Here is an 18460-nt window from a genome sequence, read left to right as displayed (position 1 = left end):
GAATCGGCTTATTTAAGGTATGTATAAAGCTTTGTTAGTGTCCATTTGAAGTAAGTATTAACCGGAATTGTTTACGTTTTGTTTATCGGCCCATTTGAAATGTTCTCGTCGAATTCTGGATTTACAACCTCCCAGCTCAATGACAGAACTGAGATCTCTTTTAGGGTTGATCAACTTTGTCGGAAAATTTGTTCCCAACCTAGCTTCGATTACCCGTCACATGCAATCCTTGCTGCTGAAAGAGAGTTCTTTTGTGTGGGGGGAAGAGCAGCACCAAGAATTAAAAGCTATTAAATCAATCTTGGGAAAGGTTGAATCTTTAGGTTATTTTGACCCGAAGGACGAAACGCGATTAATTACAGATGCGAGCCCATACGGTTTAGGCGCCATACTGGTCCAAATGAAGAACGACATCCCTAGAACAGTTTCATGCATTTCGAAGAGTTTGGCAGATCACGAAAAGAAATATTGCCAAACAGAAAAGGAGTGCCTTGCCATAATATGGGCAATGGAAAAGCTGTTCATTTATTTATACGGAATCCATTTTACCTTGGTGACGGATTGTAAACCACTCGCATATTTATTCAACAAATCGCAATCAAAACCATCAGCTCGCATCGAGCGCTGGATTTTGCGGTTACTAAGTTTCGATTTTACCGTTGAATATGATCCTGGGGAAAAAAATTTAGCTGACCCACTATCCAGATTGTCCCAGGTGCTAGAGATTTCTGAAGCGGAACCAGATGTTATTGCGTGGCTAGCAGAAGAAGTGCGGCCATGTGCTATAAGTGTGGAAGAGCTGGAAGAAGCCTCAATTGTAGACGAAGAGCTCCAGAAGGTCAAAGCAGCGATATACTCGGCGGATTGGGAAGAGGTTTCAAGGGAATACAAAACCGCGACTATCAAGGAGGACTTGTCTTTGTTCGGAGAGCTGATTCTACGGGGTGACAGAATAGTTGTACCAAAAGCGTTGAGAGAGAGAGTGATCAATCTGGCCCATCTCGGACATCAAGGAAGTACCTCCATGAAAGCACAACTCCGAGCTAAGGTTTGGTTTCCAACTATGGACAAAATGATAGAGGCAACCGTTAAAAATTGCAAACCGTGTAAAATGACATCTCTTCCCGATAAACCCAATCCTATGTCTCGACGACTCCCCACGCAACCATGGCAAGATGTTGCAATAGACTTCAAAGAAGGCCTTCCCGGAGACATGTCATTGCTTGTCGTTGTTTGCTATACCTCACGTTTTATTCAAGCCGAACCAATGAAACCGGCCACCACACAACGGGTTATCGGAGTGCTTTTGAAAACGTTTAGCTTATTTGGAATTCCAAGGTCAATCACCGCTGATAATGGCCCGCAATTCAAGGCCCATGAATTTAAAAATTTTTGCTTCAGCTACGGAATACATCTTAATCTTTCTACCTCATATTGGCCCGAACAAAATAGCGCCGTAGAAAGGCAGATGCGCAACATAGGGAAAAGGGTGAAAATCAGCTCCATTCAAGGTACTGATTGGAAAACTGATTTGAGCGAATATTTAATACTATATCACTCCACTCCACAAAAGACAACCGGATTGTCTCCGTATAAAATGATGTTTGGGAGGGAAATATACAACGGCATATCGTCCATACATCAACCTCCTTCACTGTCATTGGAAGCAGCTAAGGATAAGGACATGGAATTAAAGGAATATCACAAGCAAATAGCAGACACTAAACGCAACGCTACGCATCACAATTTGGACAGGGGTGATACGGTACTACAGTGGAATCTGAAAAAAGGTGCATTGCAGCCGAATTTCACAGCAGAAGAGTTCGAAGTGGTTGATGTCAACGGAGGAGCAGTTCAGATCAAATCCAACGAGACAGGTAAAATTTATGTTCGTAACAGCACTCATCTAAAAAAATTGGAGGAGAGCAAAGAGGAATACACTGAGAGGGAAACATTAAAACCGAAACTAAATACGATGGATGAAACAAATGAGAATGAGTTCGAGAGACTGGAGGGACCTTCAGCATACAACCGAGCGACGCTGGAGAGACGACGAAAGATACCAGCTAAGTACGAAGACTTTGTGCTGTAAGGTATACGGTAAGTCTTTGTAGGTGAGGTAAATTTAGGGTTGTGAATAAAACATTGATCAATTGGATTCTTATGTTCTTTAGATTTCTAAAAAAAGGGAGGGATGTAACGGTTAGATTGACGCATACATGAGAAAAGAGATAATCCTCTGAGTTTCAGTGACGGGTCTACTTGACGTGTTGGATGAAGAGAGAAAACACATTCGACAGTGATAGAGTGTGTACGACGAGACAGTTGGATTCAGACGGTTACGGTGATCGGTCGTGGTCGAGTAAGCGAGGCGTGCTGTACAGTGATCGGGCGCGACGGCCAGGAGTTACAGTGGGGGAACTTAAAATAAACCGTGTTGAAGGTAGTTTCCAATTAACCACGGCAAAAATTACAACTCATTGATAGGTTTTTTATACTCAAATTTAAGTTGAATTTACCTAATTTTGAGTATACCCCAAACAACTCAAAAGTACGTTCCTCCACGGAAGACCTCGACTGAGTCGAATATCTCGTTTTGTTTTGACAACACTAATAAGTGCGAAAGCGACGCACAACTCAAAAGTAAGTTAAAAGAACTTATTCTACAGGTTGTTTTATTTAACCGTGCACCGAAAAACTACCTAAAATTCAGTACTTTTGACTCAATCTCGTGGTACACGCTCATTCAGAACTACTCAAAATTTGAGTTCAAAGCACTCAATTTCAAAAGTCATAGCAATATGTCAAAAAATGAGTTTTAATTTGAGTAGAACTAACTCATCTCTTGAGTAATCATTAAATTTTCAAAGTTCTGAGTGAAAAAACTACTTGTTCTCAAAAAAGTGCAGAGTCAGACGTCGACTTAAACTTAAACAAGAGCTGATCGTTCATGAAACTATAAGGTAGGTTTCATTGAATTCTCTTGTTTCCAAATCTAACTTCCAGTTGTATTTTTGCAGTTTCTGCAATTTCTTCAAGATGCCGATCGGCATGAAGTAGATGTAGAGAAAAGCACCCGGATTATATTTCCTGTCATCGTAATCGCATGGACAACGGCCTGGAGGATCAGGTAAATGACATTTGAAATAACAATGAATATATTTGTAGTTTTATTGAAATGCGGAATGATTATTTTTCGTTTTTGCCTTTTGAGTAAAATGTACTCAAGTTTGACATTTTTATCCCCTACTCAAAACTGAGTAAAAGAGAAAAACTCAATTTTTGACTACGTGCACTTTTAATGAAATTGGGTGGCTGGCAACTCAAATTTGAGTTTTTATGAATGAGCGTGTATAGTGCAGGAAGGTAAAATTAGGTAAACCGTGTTGAAGGCAGTTTCCATTTAATTACGGCAAAAATAACTCAACCATGAGTTTAATTTACTTAAATTTAAGTTGAATTTACCTAATTTGAGTATACCCCAAACAACTTAAAAGTACCTTACTGCACGGAAGACCTCGACTGAGTCGAATCCTAGGGGCAGATCACTCTAAGAATGTATAACAAATTTGTATCAAATTAGAAAAAATGCATTTAATTTCCATTTTTCCATCAGCTTTGCACTTCCTCGCAGAAAAGTTTGTTTAACAAACGTCCTACGCTGATCCACTTTGTTCGACGATTTGTTAAATGTAGGGCTAGTTTTTCTGTAGGGTTTTGACGTCTTACACGCAACGCAAACAACATTGCACGCAACGCAAAATACATTATGAATTTCTATTTTGATGGAAATAAATGCATTTAATTTCGCTGATTTTTAAAAAAGCATCACAAGTGATCTGCCCCTAGGTCGAATTCTAGGGGCAGATCACTTGTGATGCATTTTCAAAAATTAGCGAAAATAAATGCATTTATTTCCATCAAAATAGAAATTCATAATGCATTTTGCGTTGCGTGCAATGTCTTTTGCGTTGCGTGTAAGACGTCAAAGCCCTACGAAAAAACTAGCCCTACATTCCACAAAACGTCGAATAAAGTGGATCAGCGTAGGGCGTTTTTTGAACAAACTTTTCTGCGAGGGAGTGCAAAGTTGATGCAAAAATGGAAATTAAATGCGTTTTTTCTAATTTGATGCAAATTTTGTATACATTCCTAGAGTGATCTGCCCCTAGGTCGAATCTCTCGTTTTGTTTTTGACAACACTAATAAGTGCGAGGGCGATGCACAGCTCAAAAGTACCTAAATTTAAGTTAAAAGAACTTATTCTGTAGGTTATTTTATGGTTGCGTGTAGGATTGTTCCAGTACCAGGAGAAACTGGAAGTACTCCGGAGAAAATCGTTCCTGTACTCTCGTCTTCTTTTTCTGATAGCAAATCGGAGTAAAAAGGAGCAAGTATTTTTTGCTTCTGTTTACTCCGGAGTGACTTCCGTGTACTGTAACAAACCTACTTTCATCCAATTGACAGATTAAAGCACACGTTTACGTGTAGATGGCGCGATGACGTATTTTCTGACAAAAGAGATTATAACTACTAGGGGGATCAAAGCACTACTGTCTCCATGTATTCACGGACTGAAACATGGGGTCTCGCTCTAGCAAATTGTATCCCATTACTTTGACATGTGTGTACCCGGGGCAATACACATACCTACACTACTACAGAGTATCGCAAAGCGCACGCATATGTGAGAGCTGTCATTTTTTTTTTGTTCTTCGCTTCGATGCACACGGCGCAAAGAGCACATCCTTCTAAAGTGCATTCGCTAAGCGGTAAAGAATGACGGCTAGAAACTGGAAAAGGTATAGTGAAAGAGTGTTTGAAAAATACTTTTCGATTCTCGGTTTCATCAACGACATGGTTGCTATTGCTAGGCAGCAACCGAAAAATAATTAAATAAAGAAGTGTTGCTAGAGAAATTATTTTCTTGTCAACATCGAGGGGTGACTCAATATACAGGTAACTGGCGGTAAATCACTCGAACACTTTTTCTTCGGCATATTTCATTGAGTGTCGTTGGTTTCATCCTGTGACTGCCAATACAGATTGAAGAGAACCATAGCTGAGAATATTGAAGTGTTCGGCTAGGGGCAGATCACTTGTGATGCATTTTTAAAAATCAGCGAAATTAAATGCATTTATTTCCATCAAAATAGAAATTCATAATGTATTTTGCGTTGCGTGCAATGTTTTTGCGTTGCCTGCAATGTGGTTTGCGTTGCGTGTAAGACGTCAAAACCCTACAGAAAAACTAGCCCTACATTTAACAAAACGTCGAACAAAGTGGATCAGCGTAGGACGTTTGTTAAACAAACTTTTCTGTGAGGGAGTGCCAAGCTGATGCAAAAATGGAAATTAAATGCATTTTTTCTAATTTGATGCAAATTTGTTATACATTCTTAGAGTGATCTGCCCCTAGGTGTTCGGTCGGTTCCCAAAAGATCTACACGCCGAATTTTTTCCTATTACAAACAGTTCTCCAAACGAAAACATTATAATTTGCTTTATTAGTATTTACTATATATTTCCCGAAAAAGTAGTAGTCTGTCTATTTCAAAATCGTAAATTCTGCACTCAATAATACATGAATATAACATTCGAGATATCAAATGTTCACAAATGCAATCCTCATAGGCGCTTTCCGAATTTTGCTCCGAAGGGATTTCATCGTTTTCCTATTGCTCGTTTCATTCCATTTGTGATTCATTTCACCCTCATTCCGGTGCGAAAAGAACCACATTTCCGAAAGCATCTGACATGCTCGCGCAATTGCGCGCTGAAAGAAATTTGTACAAGTGCGTTCTGCTGGTTCAATGAGAACTCGGAAGTTGGTGTTGGAATCACCAAAATGATGTTGTAGTTATGTATCTCAACAAAAGATAATAAAACTGCTAGAAACCGCATGCCGCAGTTAACACTGATGCTTTATTATCTCGCTCTTACATATGCTAGGCCCATTAGTCAAAGTTATGGGATGCAATATGCCAGAGCGAGACCCCATGTTTTAGTCAGTGAATACATAGAGACAATAGCGCTTTGCTCTCTCTGGTGATTATAATCTCTTTTATCTCAACTTTAACGGTCAATTTCTTTAGATGTATGAAAACAGGTTTTCGTTGAAAACCGGTTTTTGGCTAATTGATCACCAGCAACCTGGTTTTCAGCGAAAACCGGTTTTCATCCAGTGAAGAAATTGGCCGTAAGAAAAAGGAACGAATTTTTTTCTCGGAAACAGTAATATGGTTAATGTTATTGTAGATTTCTATCCAGGTAGTGGTCTGTTGGCTCTATTTCTTTCGCTTTCGTACAACGATTGAAACTTATATACTGAATATACCGGATCGAGGGGAACGTCACTTCAGAAAAAAATTATATTCCGTTCAGTTTTGCACAGGCAACTGACGTTCCTATCTACATACAGAGTTTGACAATAGGTAACATCGTTTTTCCACCGATCAATGGGGGCCAGTTTGACAACGTCAAAATCGCTTGAAATGTCATCAGTAACAGTAAACAATAGTGTTACGGTATGTCCCGCTGACCCCTTCCAACTCCACGTTCGACCACCTGTCGGTGAAGGACAATTTTGATGTAGTGAGGACCATTTGAAATGGAAGGATAGGAAAAGGGAAGAAGGACCGTTTGAAATGGAAGGATAGAAAAAAAGGAAAAAAGGATCGTTTGAAATGGTAGGATAGAAAAAGATAGACGTCAAGCACAGATGAGAGGAAGATATAAGAAAAAATATAGATGAAATTTGTTAGAAGTTGAAAATATAGACCATTGAATTCGTGAACATCACAAGCAAAAATTTAAATCCCGTGATAGTAGCACAAGAATACTGTCGGTCAGAACGGACGGTGTCGGATTGTTCAAGTTAAGCTTTAAACGGGATAGTATTCTACCTGCACAATTGTTGGGAAGAAGAAGGATTACGTATTGAACCGATCTTTTAGCTGATTCATGCTGAAAAGCCGTTTATTCAATCCACCCAACAATCTAAAAGATCGTCCAAGATAACCACGAAGCAATGCCGAATTGTACAGGAAGTGCCCCCACCGTGGAAACACACTGTAACCAGTGTAATGAACCTGACACGGATCGGATGGTAAGCTGTTGTCACTGCGATTCGTGGTGGCATTTTACCTGTGTGGGTGTGAACGACAGCATTGATGCGACAGACCGACCGTTTACATGCCCAAACTGTCAGAGACCGTCGGCACAGATTCCGGTGATTGATGCACCCGGAAGCAAGGCTAACAGCAAAGCAGGAACGAGCACTTCAACCTGTAGTGCTGGAGCAATAAGGGCTCGCCTACAGCTCGAGAGACTTGAGGCCCAGAAGGCTTTGGCGATGAAGCGTATAGAGTTGGAGCGCCGGGAGCACGAGCGGAAGATGGAGCAAGAGAAGCAGAAAAAGGAAGCAGAGTTTGAGCGGAGGCAATTGCAGCTAGAGCAGGCGGTAATGAACGAGTCATTCCGTTTGAGAGAGGTGATTGACCTAGGTGGGGAAGGCGATGAAGACAACCGGAGTGTCGCCTCAGTGCAGAGTTCCTTCAGCAAGGTACAGCAGTGGAAGGCCGCCCATTCGACGTTGGTTGTCCCGACGGAGAAGGCTCCAGCTATTGGTACGAGTAACGCGACGACCGCAACTGGAATACAAGCTAGGCAGGATGGCATGCAGCAACCAACTAGCATTAACGAGGGTATTCTAGAAGCAGCGTTGGCAGGTATTTCGTTTGGGCAGTCAGGGTTTGAGCCAACGTTAGGGGGTATTATCGGTCGAGCCGAAAGCACAACAGCGCCAATAGTTGGTAGAGGTCAGGCTAACATTTTCTCGGTTACCTCCGCGCTCACCAGGCCTAGCAAAGGCATCGCAAATGTAATCCCCAAGCAGCATGCTTTCCAAAACTATCCCTTTCCTCTCACCCAGCAGGCAATTCGTTTGTCATTCCGCGAGTTGGTAATCCGAATTTTGCAATCGCCGCGCAATCGACCGCAGTGAATAGAGATAGTGCAGGCCCAATTAGAGGTCCAGTGACAGTGGAAGAATTACTGGGAGGAGAGTATTCCCAGTCGTACGCCGGCCAACCGTTACCGTCTGTGATCCCCACTGAGCAAAGGTTTTCGAGAAGGCAGACGGTGCCACCAGGAATCCAATTGGGACCGCAGGAGCAACCACGGTTTGCGGAGTTCCAGGCTGGTGCGCAGCAACCTCCGTTGCATGACGAGCAGGCGTATTGGGGACCGACACCGCGACAATTGGCGGCAAGACACGTGATGAACAAGGAGTTGCCAATCTTTTCTGGTAATCCGGAGGACTGGCCGCTATTCATTAGCTCGTACGTTAACTCTACTCAGACGTGCGGGTTTTCGAACGAGGAAAATTTGGCGAGGTTGCAACGGTGTTTGAAGGGGCACGCACTTGAATCGGTGCGGAGTCGACTGTTGCTACCGGCGAGCGTCCCAAATGTTTTAGCTACGCTGGAGACACTTTATGGTAGACCGGAATTGTTGATCCATGCGTTGTTGCAGAGGATCCGAGGGGTACCTGCGCCAAAACAGGAAAGACTAGATACGCTAATCGGTTTCGGTATGGCGGTGCAGAATTTTTGTGATCATCTGGAAGCCGGGAGGCATGAAGCGCATCTCAACAATCCGATGCTACTGTTCGAGTTGGTAGAGAAGCTTCCAGCACATATGAAACTGGACTGGTCGCTATACAAGCAGCGCTGCGGGGAAGTGAACCTGCGTTCTTTCTCGCAGTATATGCAGACGCTCGTGCGAGCGGCATCCGACGTGACCGTGAACTACGATCCTAGGCCGCAACCTGTACAGCAGCCGCGAATAGGAAAGGACAAAAACTTCTGCGGAACTCACTCAATGGAGGATTCTTCTTTGATGGCGACGAACAAAGAAGCATCTGGCGTTACGATGCGCCCATCAAGCCCAGCGTGTTTCATTTGCAAAAACCCGGGGCATCGGGTAAAAGACTGCTCAGAGTTCGACAAGAAAACGGTCGATGAACGCTGGGAGACAATACAGAAACTCGGCTTGTGTCGGCTCTGTCTTGGAGCACACGGAAGGCGCCCCTGCAAGAATCGCAAGCAATGCGATATCGACGGGTGTCAACGGCGTCACCACCCTTTGCTGCACTCCAAACGGGACACAAATGAAGCCCAGCAGGCCAGGGAAAACGGAAAGACGCCAGGAAATGGCTGTAAGAAGTTTGGGAACGACGGAAATTCGGCGAAGAATGGGTCCAGGCAAGTATCGAATGAAGCTAAGCCAAGTAGTTCCAAAGCTGTCACCAACCATCATTCCGCTGGGAAGACTACGCTTTTTCGTATTATTCCAGTGACTTTGTATGGGAACAATCGATCTGTGTCCGTGTATGCTTTCTTGGACGACGGCTCGGAGAGAACGCTGATTGACGAAGAGTTGGTAAAGGACCTTGGGGTTGTAGGAGATCCGCAACCATTGTGCTTGCAGTGGACGGCGAACGTGAAGAGGTCAGAAGCTAATTCTCAACGGGTCGCATTGGAAATAGCAGGACGGTCAGGGGCATCCAAACATTCTTTGTCGGACGTGCGCACCGTAAGCAAGCTGGACTTACCACGACAATCCTTGCGGTACGCGGAACTCGCAGAAACCTTTCCGTACCTAAAGGGCCTACCGATCGATGATTACGATCAAGCGGTACCGCGCATCCTCATCGGAAACGACAACGCTCACGTTACATCGACACTCAAGCTACGAGATGGCCGACCGGGAGAGCCGATAGCAGCAAAATCACGTTTGGGATGGACGGTCTACGGATCCAACCAGGACAAGTCAGGGGATATCGTTCATAGTTTCCACATATGCGAGTGCCAGGAGGCCGAGCAGACCCTACATGAGCTCGTGGAGAAGTTTTTCTCAGTCGAGAGTCTGGGAATAATGGAAGTCGCCCATCCTGAGTCCGCGGAAACTCAACGAGCAAATCGGATCCTGATGGAAACTACTAAGCGGGTCGGACAGCGATTCGAAACTGGGCTTCTCTGGAAGTACGATAGCTTCGAGTTCCCGGACAGCTACCAGATGGCGGTTCGACGACTGCAGTGTTTGGAAAGGCGTATGCAGAGGGATTTACTCATCGGCGAAAGTGTGAGGAGACAGCTTTCTGAGTATCAAGCGAAAGGGTACATACACAAAGCGACCCGGAAGGAGCTCGATGATTCAGATCCACGGCGTACGTGGTACTTACCTTTAGGAGTGGTCATCAATCCCAAGAAGCCGTCCAAGGTTCGTATCTTCTGCGATGCAGCGGCCAAAGTGGATGGAGTCGCACTCAACACGATGCTGTTGAAAGGGCCGGATCTGCTAAATACGTTGCTCAATGTTCTATACGGATTCCGGGAGAAACGGGTCGCTCTGTGCGCAGATCTGAAGGAGATGTTTCACCAGATTCGGATTCGACGAGAAGATCGACATGCGCAACGACTGCTTTGGCGAGATGATCCTACACAAGCCCCCGATGTGTATTTGATGGACGTCGCAACGTTTGGTGCAACGTGTTCACCGTGTTCGGCACAATTCGTGAAGAATTTGAACGCTAAGGAGCATTCAAGACAGTATCCAGTTGCAGCCGACGCAATTATCCGGAAGCACTACGTGGATGACTACTTGGACAGCGCTGACGACGTTGACGAAGCGGTGAAGCTGGCACATGAAGTCAAACTGGTCCACTCTCTCGGCGGATTCCATCTGCGGAACTGGCTTTCAAATTCCACCGAGGTTCTCGCACGGGTCGGGGAGAGAGACCCAGTCACAGAAAAGTGTCTCCAGCTGGACAAGAACAGTTCAACCGAACGCGTGCTCGGGATGTACTGGAAGCCGGTCGACGATGTCTTCACGTTTACAACGACGCTAGCGGTGGGTGCGGAGCATCCAACTAAGCGCCAGGCACTGCGAGTAGTGATGAGCCCATTCGATCCGGCAGGATTGTTGTGTTTTTTCCTCATACACGGCAAGGTACTAATCCAGGAGCTGTGGAGGGCGAAGACGACATGGGATCAACTAATTCCGGAGGAGTTACTTGGGAAGTGGATGCGGTGGACGAGTTTGTTCAAACATCTGGACCAGATTAGCATTCCGCGTTGCTACTTTCCGCAACGTTCGGTGAAAGATATCTTGTCGCTGCAACTGCATATCTACGTGGATGCTAGCGAAGAAGCTTATGCGTGTGTCGCTTACTTTCGGGCGGTATTTCCGGATGGGATTTCTGTTGCGTTAGTCGGTGGGAAATCCAAGGTGGCTCCACTGAAGGCACACTCCATCCCACGGTTGGAGTTGATGGCGGCGGTAATCGGAGTACGCTTGATGAAGACCATCCTCACTGGGCACTCGCTCGTAGTCGAGAAGACAGTGTTATGGTGTGACTCTAAGACGGTGCTGGCTTGGATAAATTCAGATCATCGAAGATATCGCCAGTTCGTAGCTTGCCGAGTAGGTGAGATTTTGTCCAAGTCGGAGGCGAAGCAATGGCGTTGGATATCATCGAGAAAGAACGTCGCCGACGATGCGACAAAGTGGGGAAAAGGGCCGTGTTTGTCCTCAGGCGGCCGTTGGTTCCGTGGTGACAACGATTTATATTTGCCAGAAGATCAATGGACCGTAGATGCAGATTCAGTCGGCGCGACGACCGATGAAGAGCTGAGGTCGTGTTTGGTGCACAAGGAGGTTATCGTACCGCCACAACTTGTGAGGTGGGAGCGATTCTCGAAACTGACGCATTTGTATCGATCGGTAGCACATGTTCATCGCTACGTACAAAATCTACGGCGAACGGTAAAACGAGAGACTCGACTGGACGGACCACTCACTCAAGAGGAATTAGCAACAGCCGAAACCACAATCTTTCGTTGGGTGCAGTGTGAGCAGTATCCGGACGAGGTGGCGACTTTGTCAGTAATGCGGGACAAGCAGCCAGGACAACAGGCGCGGCTAGAGAAAACCAGCAAAATATACAAACTGTCTCCGTACTTGGACGAAGCAGGTGTTATTCGTTCTGATGGAAGGATATCTGCTGCGACCGTCGCCGCGTTTGACACTAAGTTTCCAGTAATATTGCCGAAAGCCCATCCAGTGACTAGACTGCTGGTTGAATGGTACCACCAACGATTTCTTCACGCCAATGGCGAGACTGTCGTGAACGAAGTGAGACAGCGTTTCCACATATCGCAGCTGCGCCCGTTCGTGCGTAAGGTGGCTAAAGAGTGCGCCTTGTGTAAAGTCAAGAAGCCAAGTCTGGCGACACCCCGAATGGCTCCACTCCCGGCGGCCAGGTTGCAGGCGTACGTACGTCCATTTTCCTACGTAGGCGTCGACTATTTCGGGCCGATCGGCGTGCGGGTGAACCGAAGTATTGCAAAACGATGGGTAGCTCTGTTCACGTGTATGACCACACGAGCAATCCATCTCGAAGTCGCTCACACACTTTCAACGGAATCTTGCAAGATGGCGATCAGGCGTTTCATCGGACGCAGAGGAGCACCTGTGGAGATCCGCAGCGACAGGGGCACAAATTTCGTCGGATCGAGCAACGAACTTAAGCAGGAGATGGGCAAAATCGAGCGCCAACTTGCCGAAACGTTCACCAACGCGAACACGAAATGGGTGTTTAACCCACCTGGATCACCTCACATGGGTGGCGCCTGGGAGCGTCTAGTGCGGTCGGTGAAAACCGCTCTTGCTGCAATGGAGTCTTCTCGAACGCCGAACGAAGAAACGCTTGCAACGTTGCTAGTGGAAGCTGAGAGTGTGGTCAATTCGAGACCGCTAACATATATTCCTCTGGAGACGGCGCAACAGGAGGCTCTAACACCGAACCACTTTCTTCTAATGAACTCGAGCGGCGTAACGCAGACTCCGAAGACGCTTACGGATCCAAGACAAGCCTGCAGGAACGACTGGAATCTATGCCGTACAATGGTAGATCAGTTTTGGCGCCGGTGGGTGCGAGAATATCTTCCTACCATCGCACGTCGTACCAAGTGGTTTGAGGAGACGAAACCGATCGAGGTAGGTGATTCGGTGATCATCGTAGAGGAGAAGATACGCAACGGATGGATTCGAGGACGTGTAGCCAAGGTCGTGGTGGGCCGAGATGGGCGAGTTCGCGATGCCGTGGTGCAGACTCCCGACGGAATGGTGCATCGACCTGTAGCAAAGCTGGCGCGAATCGACATAGAAAAGGTGGGGCTTCAGCCGGGAACAGCAGAAGGTAAAGCTGAACCGGAGATAGCTAACCAGCCTTACGGGTCGGGGAGTGTTACGGTATGTCCCGCTGACCCCTTCCAACTCCACGTTCGACCACCTGTCGGTGAAGGACAATTTTGATGTAGTGAGGACCATTTGAAATGGAAGGATAGGAAAAGGGAAGAAGGACCGTTTGAAATGGAAGGATAGAAAAAAAGGAAAAAAGGATCGTTTGAAATGGTAGGATAGAAAAAGATAGACGTCAAGCACAGATGAGAGGAAGATATAAGAAAAAATATAGATGAAATTTGTTAGAAGTTGAAAATATAGACCATTGAATTCGTGAACATCACAAGCAAAAATTTAAATCCCGTGATAGTAGCACAAGAATACTGTCGGTCAGAACGGACGGTGTCGGATTGTTCAAGTTAAGCTTTAAACGGGATAGTATTCTACCTGCACAATTGTTGGGAAGAAGAAGGATTACGTATTGAACCGATCTTTTAGCTGATTCATGCTGAAAAGCCGTTTATTCAATCCACCCAACAAATAGAAAACAATGCACACTTTCTCTAATTTGATGTAAACTGAAGTGCTCCTCGTTTGTATTCAGACAAATTTCGATAATTTTGTTACGAACCAAGTTCTTATGTTGACTACGCCAATATGACGTCATGTCATCCTCTTGGTTTTGCACGAATTCGTATTTTTCCGCTAATTTTAGCAATTTTAAGCAATTTTCTAACCAATCGAATATTGCTAAAAATGTGATGAAATTACAACAAATGTATCCAATTTCAATAACTGGCTCAATAGAAATTTGTTAGGCTTAGGGCCGATTTCTTCAACCTCGCTTAGGCCCGATTTCTTCACCCTCGATTAACTTTTAAACCAGGTTCACCAGCACGTTTAAACCTGGTTTAAGCGCTAAGCGAGGGTGAAGAAATCGGCCGTAAATCACATTCCAATACATTTTTAAGTGAGTCTTACACTTTTTTACGCATCAGCTAAACATTTTTGTTAGCGTGTAATTCGTTTCCGTGAGCCATTCTTTTTTCACTGGGAGCTGTGGATGAAATTTCAATCAGCTGTTTAAATTGTTTGTTATCAGTTCTGTTTTGTCATAACAAAAACTCCCATATGTTTTGCGGCCGATTTTAGCACGGTTTAGTTTCTTGTAATTTTTTATAGTTTTTGCGAGATTAAATTACGATGAACGACGATCGGACGTGTTCGATTCGAATTTGTCAGGATGGTCACGCAAATGCCCTTGCGTTGAACCGGGAGTGCACCCAGATTGCTGTAGCTGGAAGAAGTCGTACGTATCAAACTTGATTCCTCCTAAAATGCATTTGAACATAACGTGAGGCCTTTCGTTTCGCAGTTCTGAAGGTGTTCTCCATCGAAAACGATGGCTTTACGGAAGTTTGCAATATGCGTGGTGGAAAAAATCAAAACCTCAGTTACTCTTCGAATGATGTAGCCTGGAGTGCACTAGATTCGAATATTTTAGCTACAGCAGCTACTAACGGAGTGGTTTCAGTGTGGGACTTGTCTAAGTTTGGTCGCCAAAAACAGCTGCTAGTTTACAACGAACACGAAAGAACCGCTCACTCGGTCGCCTTTCATGGAGCGGAGGCAAATTTGTTGATTTCTGGCTCACAGGACGGTACGATCAAATGTTTTGATTTGAGATCAGACAAAACGGCTATCAACACCTACTTTAGTAACTCTGAAAGTGTGAGAGATGTCAAGTTTAGCCCACATGCTCCAAACACGTTTGCTGCTGTTTCGGAAAACGGGACGGTTCAGTTGTGGGATATACGGAAGAACGATCGTTGCACGTCTCAGTTTACGGCGCACAGTGGTCCAATTTATACGTGTGACTGGCATCCTCAACAGCAGTGGCTTGCTACCGGAAGCAGGGATAAGCAGATAAAGGTAAACTATTTCGGTATACAATGTTTGATTTTTAAGAACATCTTTCTTTTCAGATTTGGAACACCAATCCAAAAAATTCGTCACTAGAGAATCCAAAGAATGTTTCATTGGAGTATAGTATACATACAATAGCTGTTGTTGGTCGTGTTCGCTGGCGTCCGGACAAAATGTATCATATAGCAAGTTGTGCCCTTGTCGTAGATTACAGTATCTACATATGGGACGTTCGAAGACCGTTTATTCCTTACGCTTCTTTCAATGAACACTCAAACGTCACCACGGGAATCGCTTTCAAAGGGAACGATTCCCATATTCTGCTGTCTACCAGCAAAGATTCTACTATTTATAAGCACGTATTTAAAGACGCAGCCCGACCAGCCTTAAAAGCAAATCCACAAGGAGCCAGTTTTAATTTCAAAGGTGATCTTCTCTATGCCTACAAAATGAAACTTGTAGGTCCTCCAACGCCTCCGCCAGTACAAAAAACGAGTATATTGGGAAGTAGGCAGAAAACACCCCCCTCTACAGACCAATTTCATCTGGCAAAGTCGAGTTTATACCATTTTTTAACAAAGTCGCCTGCTGCCAACTCTAAGGATTTAACCAAAACGTCGTTATTGAAGGATTATCATGCTTTAAAAGGCTGTGCCAGAGAATATATACTGACGGGGGCCTCTCTAGCAGAAATATGCGCTCACAATTCTTCCATTGCGAAAAAATATGGAAAGACAAATGTTAGTTTTCTTTGGAACTTTATCAGTCAGCTCTACGCGTATAGTTCAATTGCTAATCTTAAATTGGAACAGCGCAATTCCAACGCCAGTCAGAGCCATTCGAATCGTTTAATGGCTCAAAACTCCAATCAATCCAGCACTGGCAGGACAGATGATAAAGCTGGGAGCAATCCAAATCTCGGCAATGTCATTCAGGCAGTTAGTACTAATGACGATTTCCTGGATTTTCTAAACCCGAAAAGCGATACAGTCACCAATCTTACCAGCAAAGGACAACTGCTCTCAGTTGATATTGAGCCAAACAGTTGTGATTTTGTGTTTGGTGAAACAGAATTAACGTTCGACAATGTAAACTGCATCAAAGGATTTCGCGACGGATTCCTTTACACAGGACCCCATGATTTAATCAAAGATTACACCTTTCCATCGTCAAATCTAATGAATGCCCACGAATTACATCATGCACGTCCTAGGAAGGAACCTCGCTCCGATAATGCTTCCGAGCATTCACCTCCACCAAATCCTCCATCGTTTTTGAAAATATCGGAAAGCAATCCGATTCAACCTCCACTGTGGGAACCTCATCAAGTTCTTGCCGATTGCTTGACTCTGCAGACGGAAATCGGAGACGTTCAAACTTCGACCTGCATATTAATCGCTCTTGGTGACCGCCGCCACAGTCTGCAGATTGATGAAATCATTCACGAAAATTGGCTGCTCTCTTACATCGAACTGCTTCATCGCCACCAGTTGTGGAACGAAGCTACGCAAATCATTAATCTTAGCTGGATTCGATCGGTGTCGGACATGAACCAGCAGTCGACCACGATGCACACAAACTGCGGGGACTGTGGCCGACCTTTGCTGAACGCGGCTGGATGGTACTGCTCAAAGTGTCGATCGGCACAAAGTTCGAAGTGCAGTGTTTGCAACGGTGTCGTGCGAGGCCTGTACGCTTGGTGTCAGGGTTGCTCTCATGGTGGGCATCTGAAGCACCTCAAGAGTTGGTTTGCGAACAACCCCAAATGTCCCAAATGTGGCCATTTGTGCGAGTACGAGTAAGGTGAGAGATTTTTTTTTATCTATACAACGAAATTGTAATATACTGTCAATTGCATGGGATCGTGATTAGTCGTATAGTATGATGACCCTCCTGGGAATCAACAAATAGAGCAAAAGAGCATTTCGCATCCGGCTATAATGGAACCAAGCTGAAAAATTTGTACTCGAAGAGGAAGGTTGCGTTCGTAAATTCGTAATAGGAGTTTGTAGTCACAGAATAGCTCAGTACGACGATGAGGTGCATCATTTGGGAAAAAGTTCTTTGTCCTTTGCTGTGAAAACTGGCTAAGGCCATAGTTGATCCATCTGGTCGCAGTAGTATTTTTTTTCTTTTGAGATTTCGGTGTTTGTTTTGCTCTAGGAGTTTCGCTAAAAAAATTCAGTTTGTTTCATTTTGTGCTCGTATTCTTTCGAGAATAGGGAAAAGTGAGGCAATATGAGCACCCTAAGGTTGTAGGCAAATATATCTATAGCAAAACGCACAAATAATCCCAAATTTCCCCCTATTGGTAGAATACAACATATTCTTCACATGCAGTTATTAAACATGCTGAAGAAAATTCGAAATTTTTGAAAATAATCGTTGTTTGTAATGATCGATTTTTGGCTTGGTAAAAACCTTGTGGGGCAATATGAGCAATCTTAAGGGACAATATGATCATATCGCAAAAGATTATATTTGATCACAAAATTTAAAATTTCTTTCACTTATAATTAATAGGAACACACTAACCCAGCCCAAACTTGTTCGGTAATTTCTTTTGACGACTTGCTCAGTAAAGTGATATTTTTAAGGAGCTGTCAGCAAATTGTATAAAAAATTGCGGAATAGTTTTCATTTTTTAGCGATTTTCAGTAATTTTTCGAATAATTTACTGAAACCCGCAATATTTTTCACTGAATTTATCAGCTCTTCTGTTTTTTTCGGTACATTAACATTATCCAGTAAAATACTGACTGTTTGGCAAAATTATACCAACGTTATCGAACCTCGTTACAAAATAGGTACAGCAAATCATCTGTCAAGTCGCCATTTTCAGAGGAAAATGCTGACTGACCAGTGTTTTTTGACGTTTAGATAGAACGGATTGCGGAGAGTTCGGTACCAAATTGTTTTACTGAATAGGGATCTTTAGAAGTGTGCGGGTTAAGGCATATTCTGATGCAGATTAGTACCGTGAGTTAATATCTCAGTCCTTTTTCAATTTTTTGGCCCGAAACTATTGAAAAAAACATTTTTTAGTTTGTTTCCTTTTAGGACAATAACACATCCAAACCCATGCGACTTGCACGACTCTATAGGTTGCCTTATCAGATCTACCATAGTTTGCAGATGAAACTTTGGGATGGCAGGCTGCTAGCGGATTGAAAAAGTACCAGATCATGCTGTGTGGGGTGCTGTCCCGGTTAACAATGAGGCGAACGAGATATTTGCAGATACGTCATTTAGTAGGACAACGGTCAGTTTGCTGGTTGAATTTAAT

General features: G+C 44.2%; 2 protein-coding genes across 2 annotated transcripts; both read left to right on the top strand.

Annotated features, from left to right (window-relative positions):
* Positions 1–7030: 7030 nt before the first annotated feature.
* On the top strand, positions 7031–13380 carry LOC131681117 (uncharacterized). Its single transcript, XM_058961828.1, has 2 exons — positions 7031–7730; positions 7937–13380. The coding sequence occupies exons 1-2, from the start codon at positions 7031–7033 to the stop codon at positions 13378–13380; spliced, it is 6144 nt and encodes a 2047-aa protein (XP_058817811.1).
* A 932-nt stretch (positions 13381–14312) lies between these two features.
* On the top strand, positions 14313–17030 carry LOC131685796 (GATOR complex protein WDR24). The gene is made up of 3 exons (XM_058969748.1): positions 14313–14557; positions 14624–15180; positions 15234–17030. Exons 1-3 carry the CDS (start codon positions 14452–14454, stop codon positions 16974–16976), a joined length of 2406 nt encoding a protein of 801 aa, XP_058825731.1. The 5' UTR covers positions 14313–14451; the 3' UTR covers positions 16977–17030.
* Positions 17031–18460: the final 1430 nt, after the last annotated feature.

The sequence above is a fragment of the Topomyia yanbarensis genome, chromosome 2, assembly GCF_030247195.1.
Source record: "Topomyia yanbarensis strain Yona2022 chromosome 2, ASM3024719v1, whole genome shotgun sequence".
Classification (NCBI taxonomy): Eukaryota; Metazoa; Arthropoda; class Insecta; order Diptera; family Culicidae; genus Topomyia; species Topomyia yanbarensis.
Note: the sequence above shows the minus strand (reverse complement) of the source record. Positions and strands in the feature narration are given on the sequence as shown.

Coding starts and splice junctions, on each gene's coding strand:
- LOC131681117 (XM_058961828.1), top strand. CDS start 7,031: ATGCCGAATTGTACAGGAAGTGCCCCCACCGTGGAAACACACTGTAAC. Junction 7,731..7,936: donor TCTAGAAGCAGCGTTGGCAG/GTATTTCGTTTG, acceptor CTCACCCAGCAG/GCAATTCGTTTGTCATTCCG.
- LOC131685796 (XM_058969748.1), top strand. CDS start 14,452: ATGAACGACGATCGGACGTGTTCGATTCGAATTTGTCAGGATGGTCAC. Junction 14,558..14,623: donor TGCTGTAGCTGGAAGAAGTC/GTACGTATCAAA, acceptor TTCGTTTCGCAG/TTCTGAAGGTGTTCTCCATC. Junction 15,181..15,233: donor GCAGGGATAAGCAGATAAAG/GTAAACTATTTC, acceptor CTTTCTTTTCAG/ATTTGGAACACCAATCCAAA.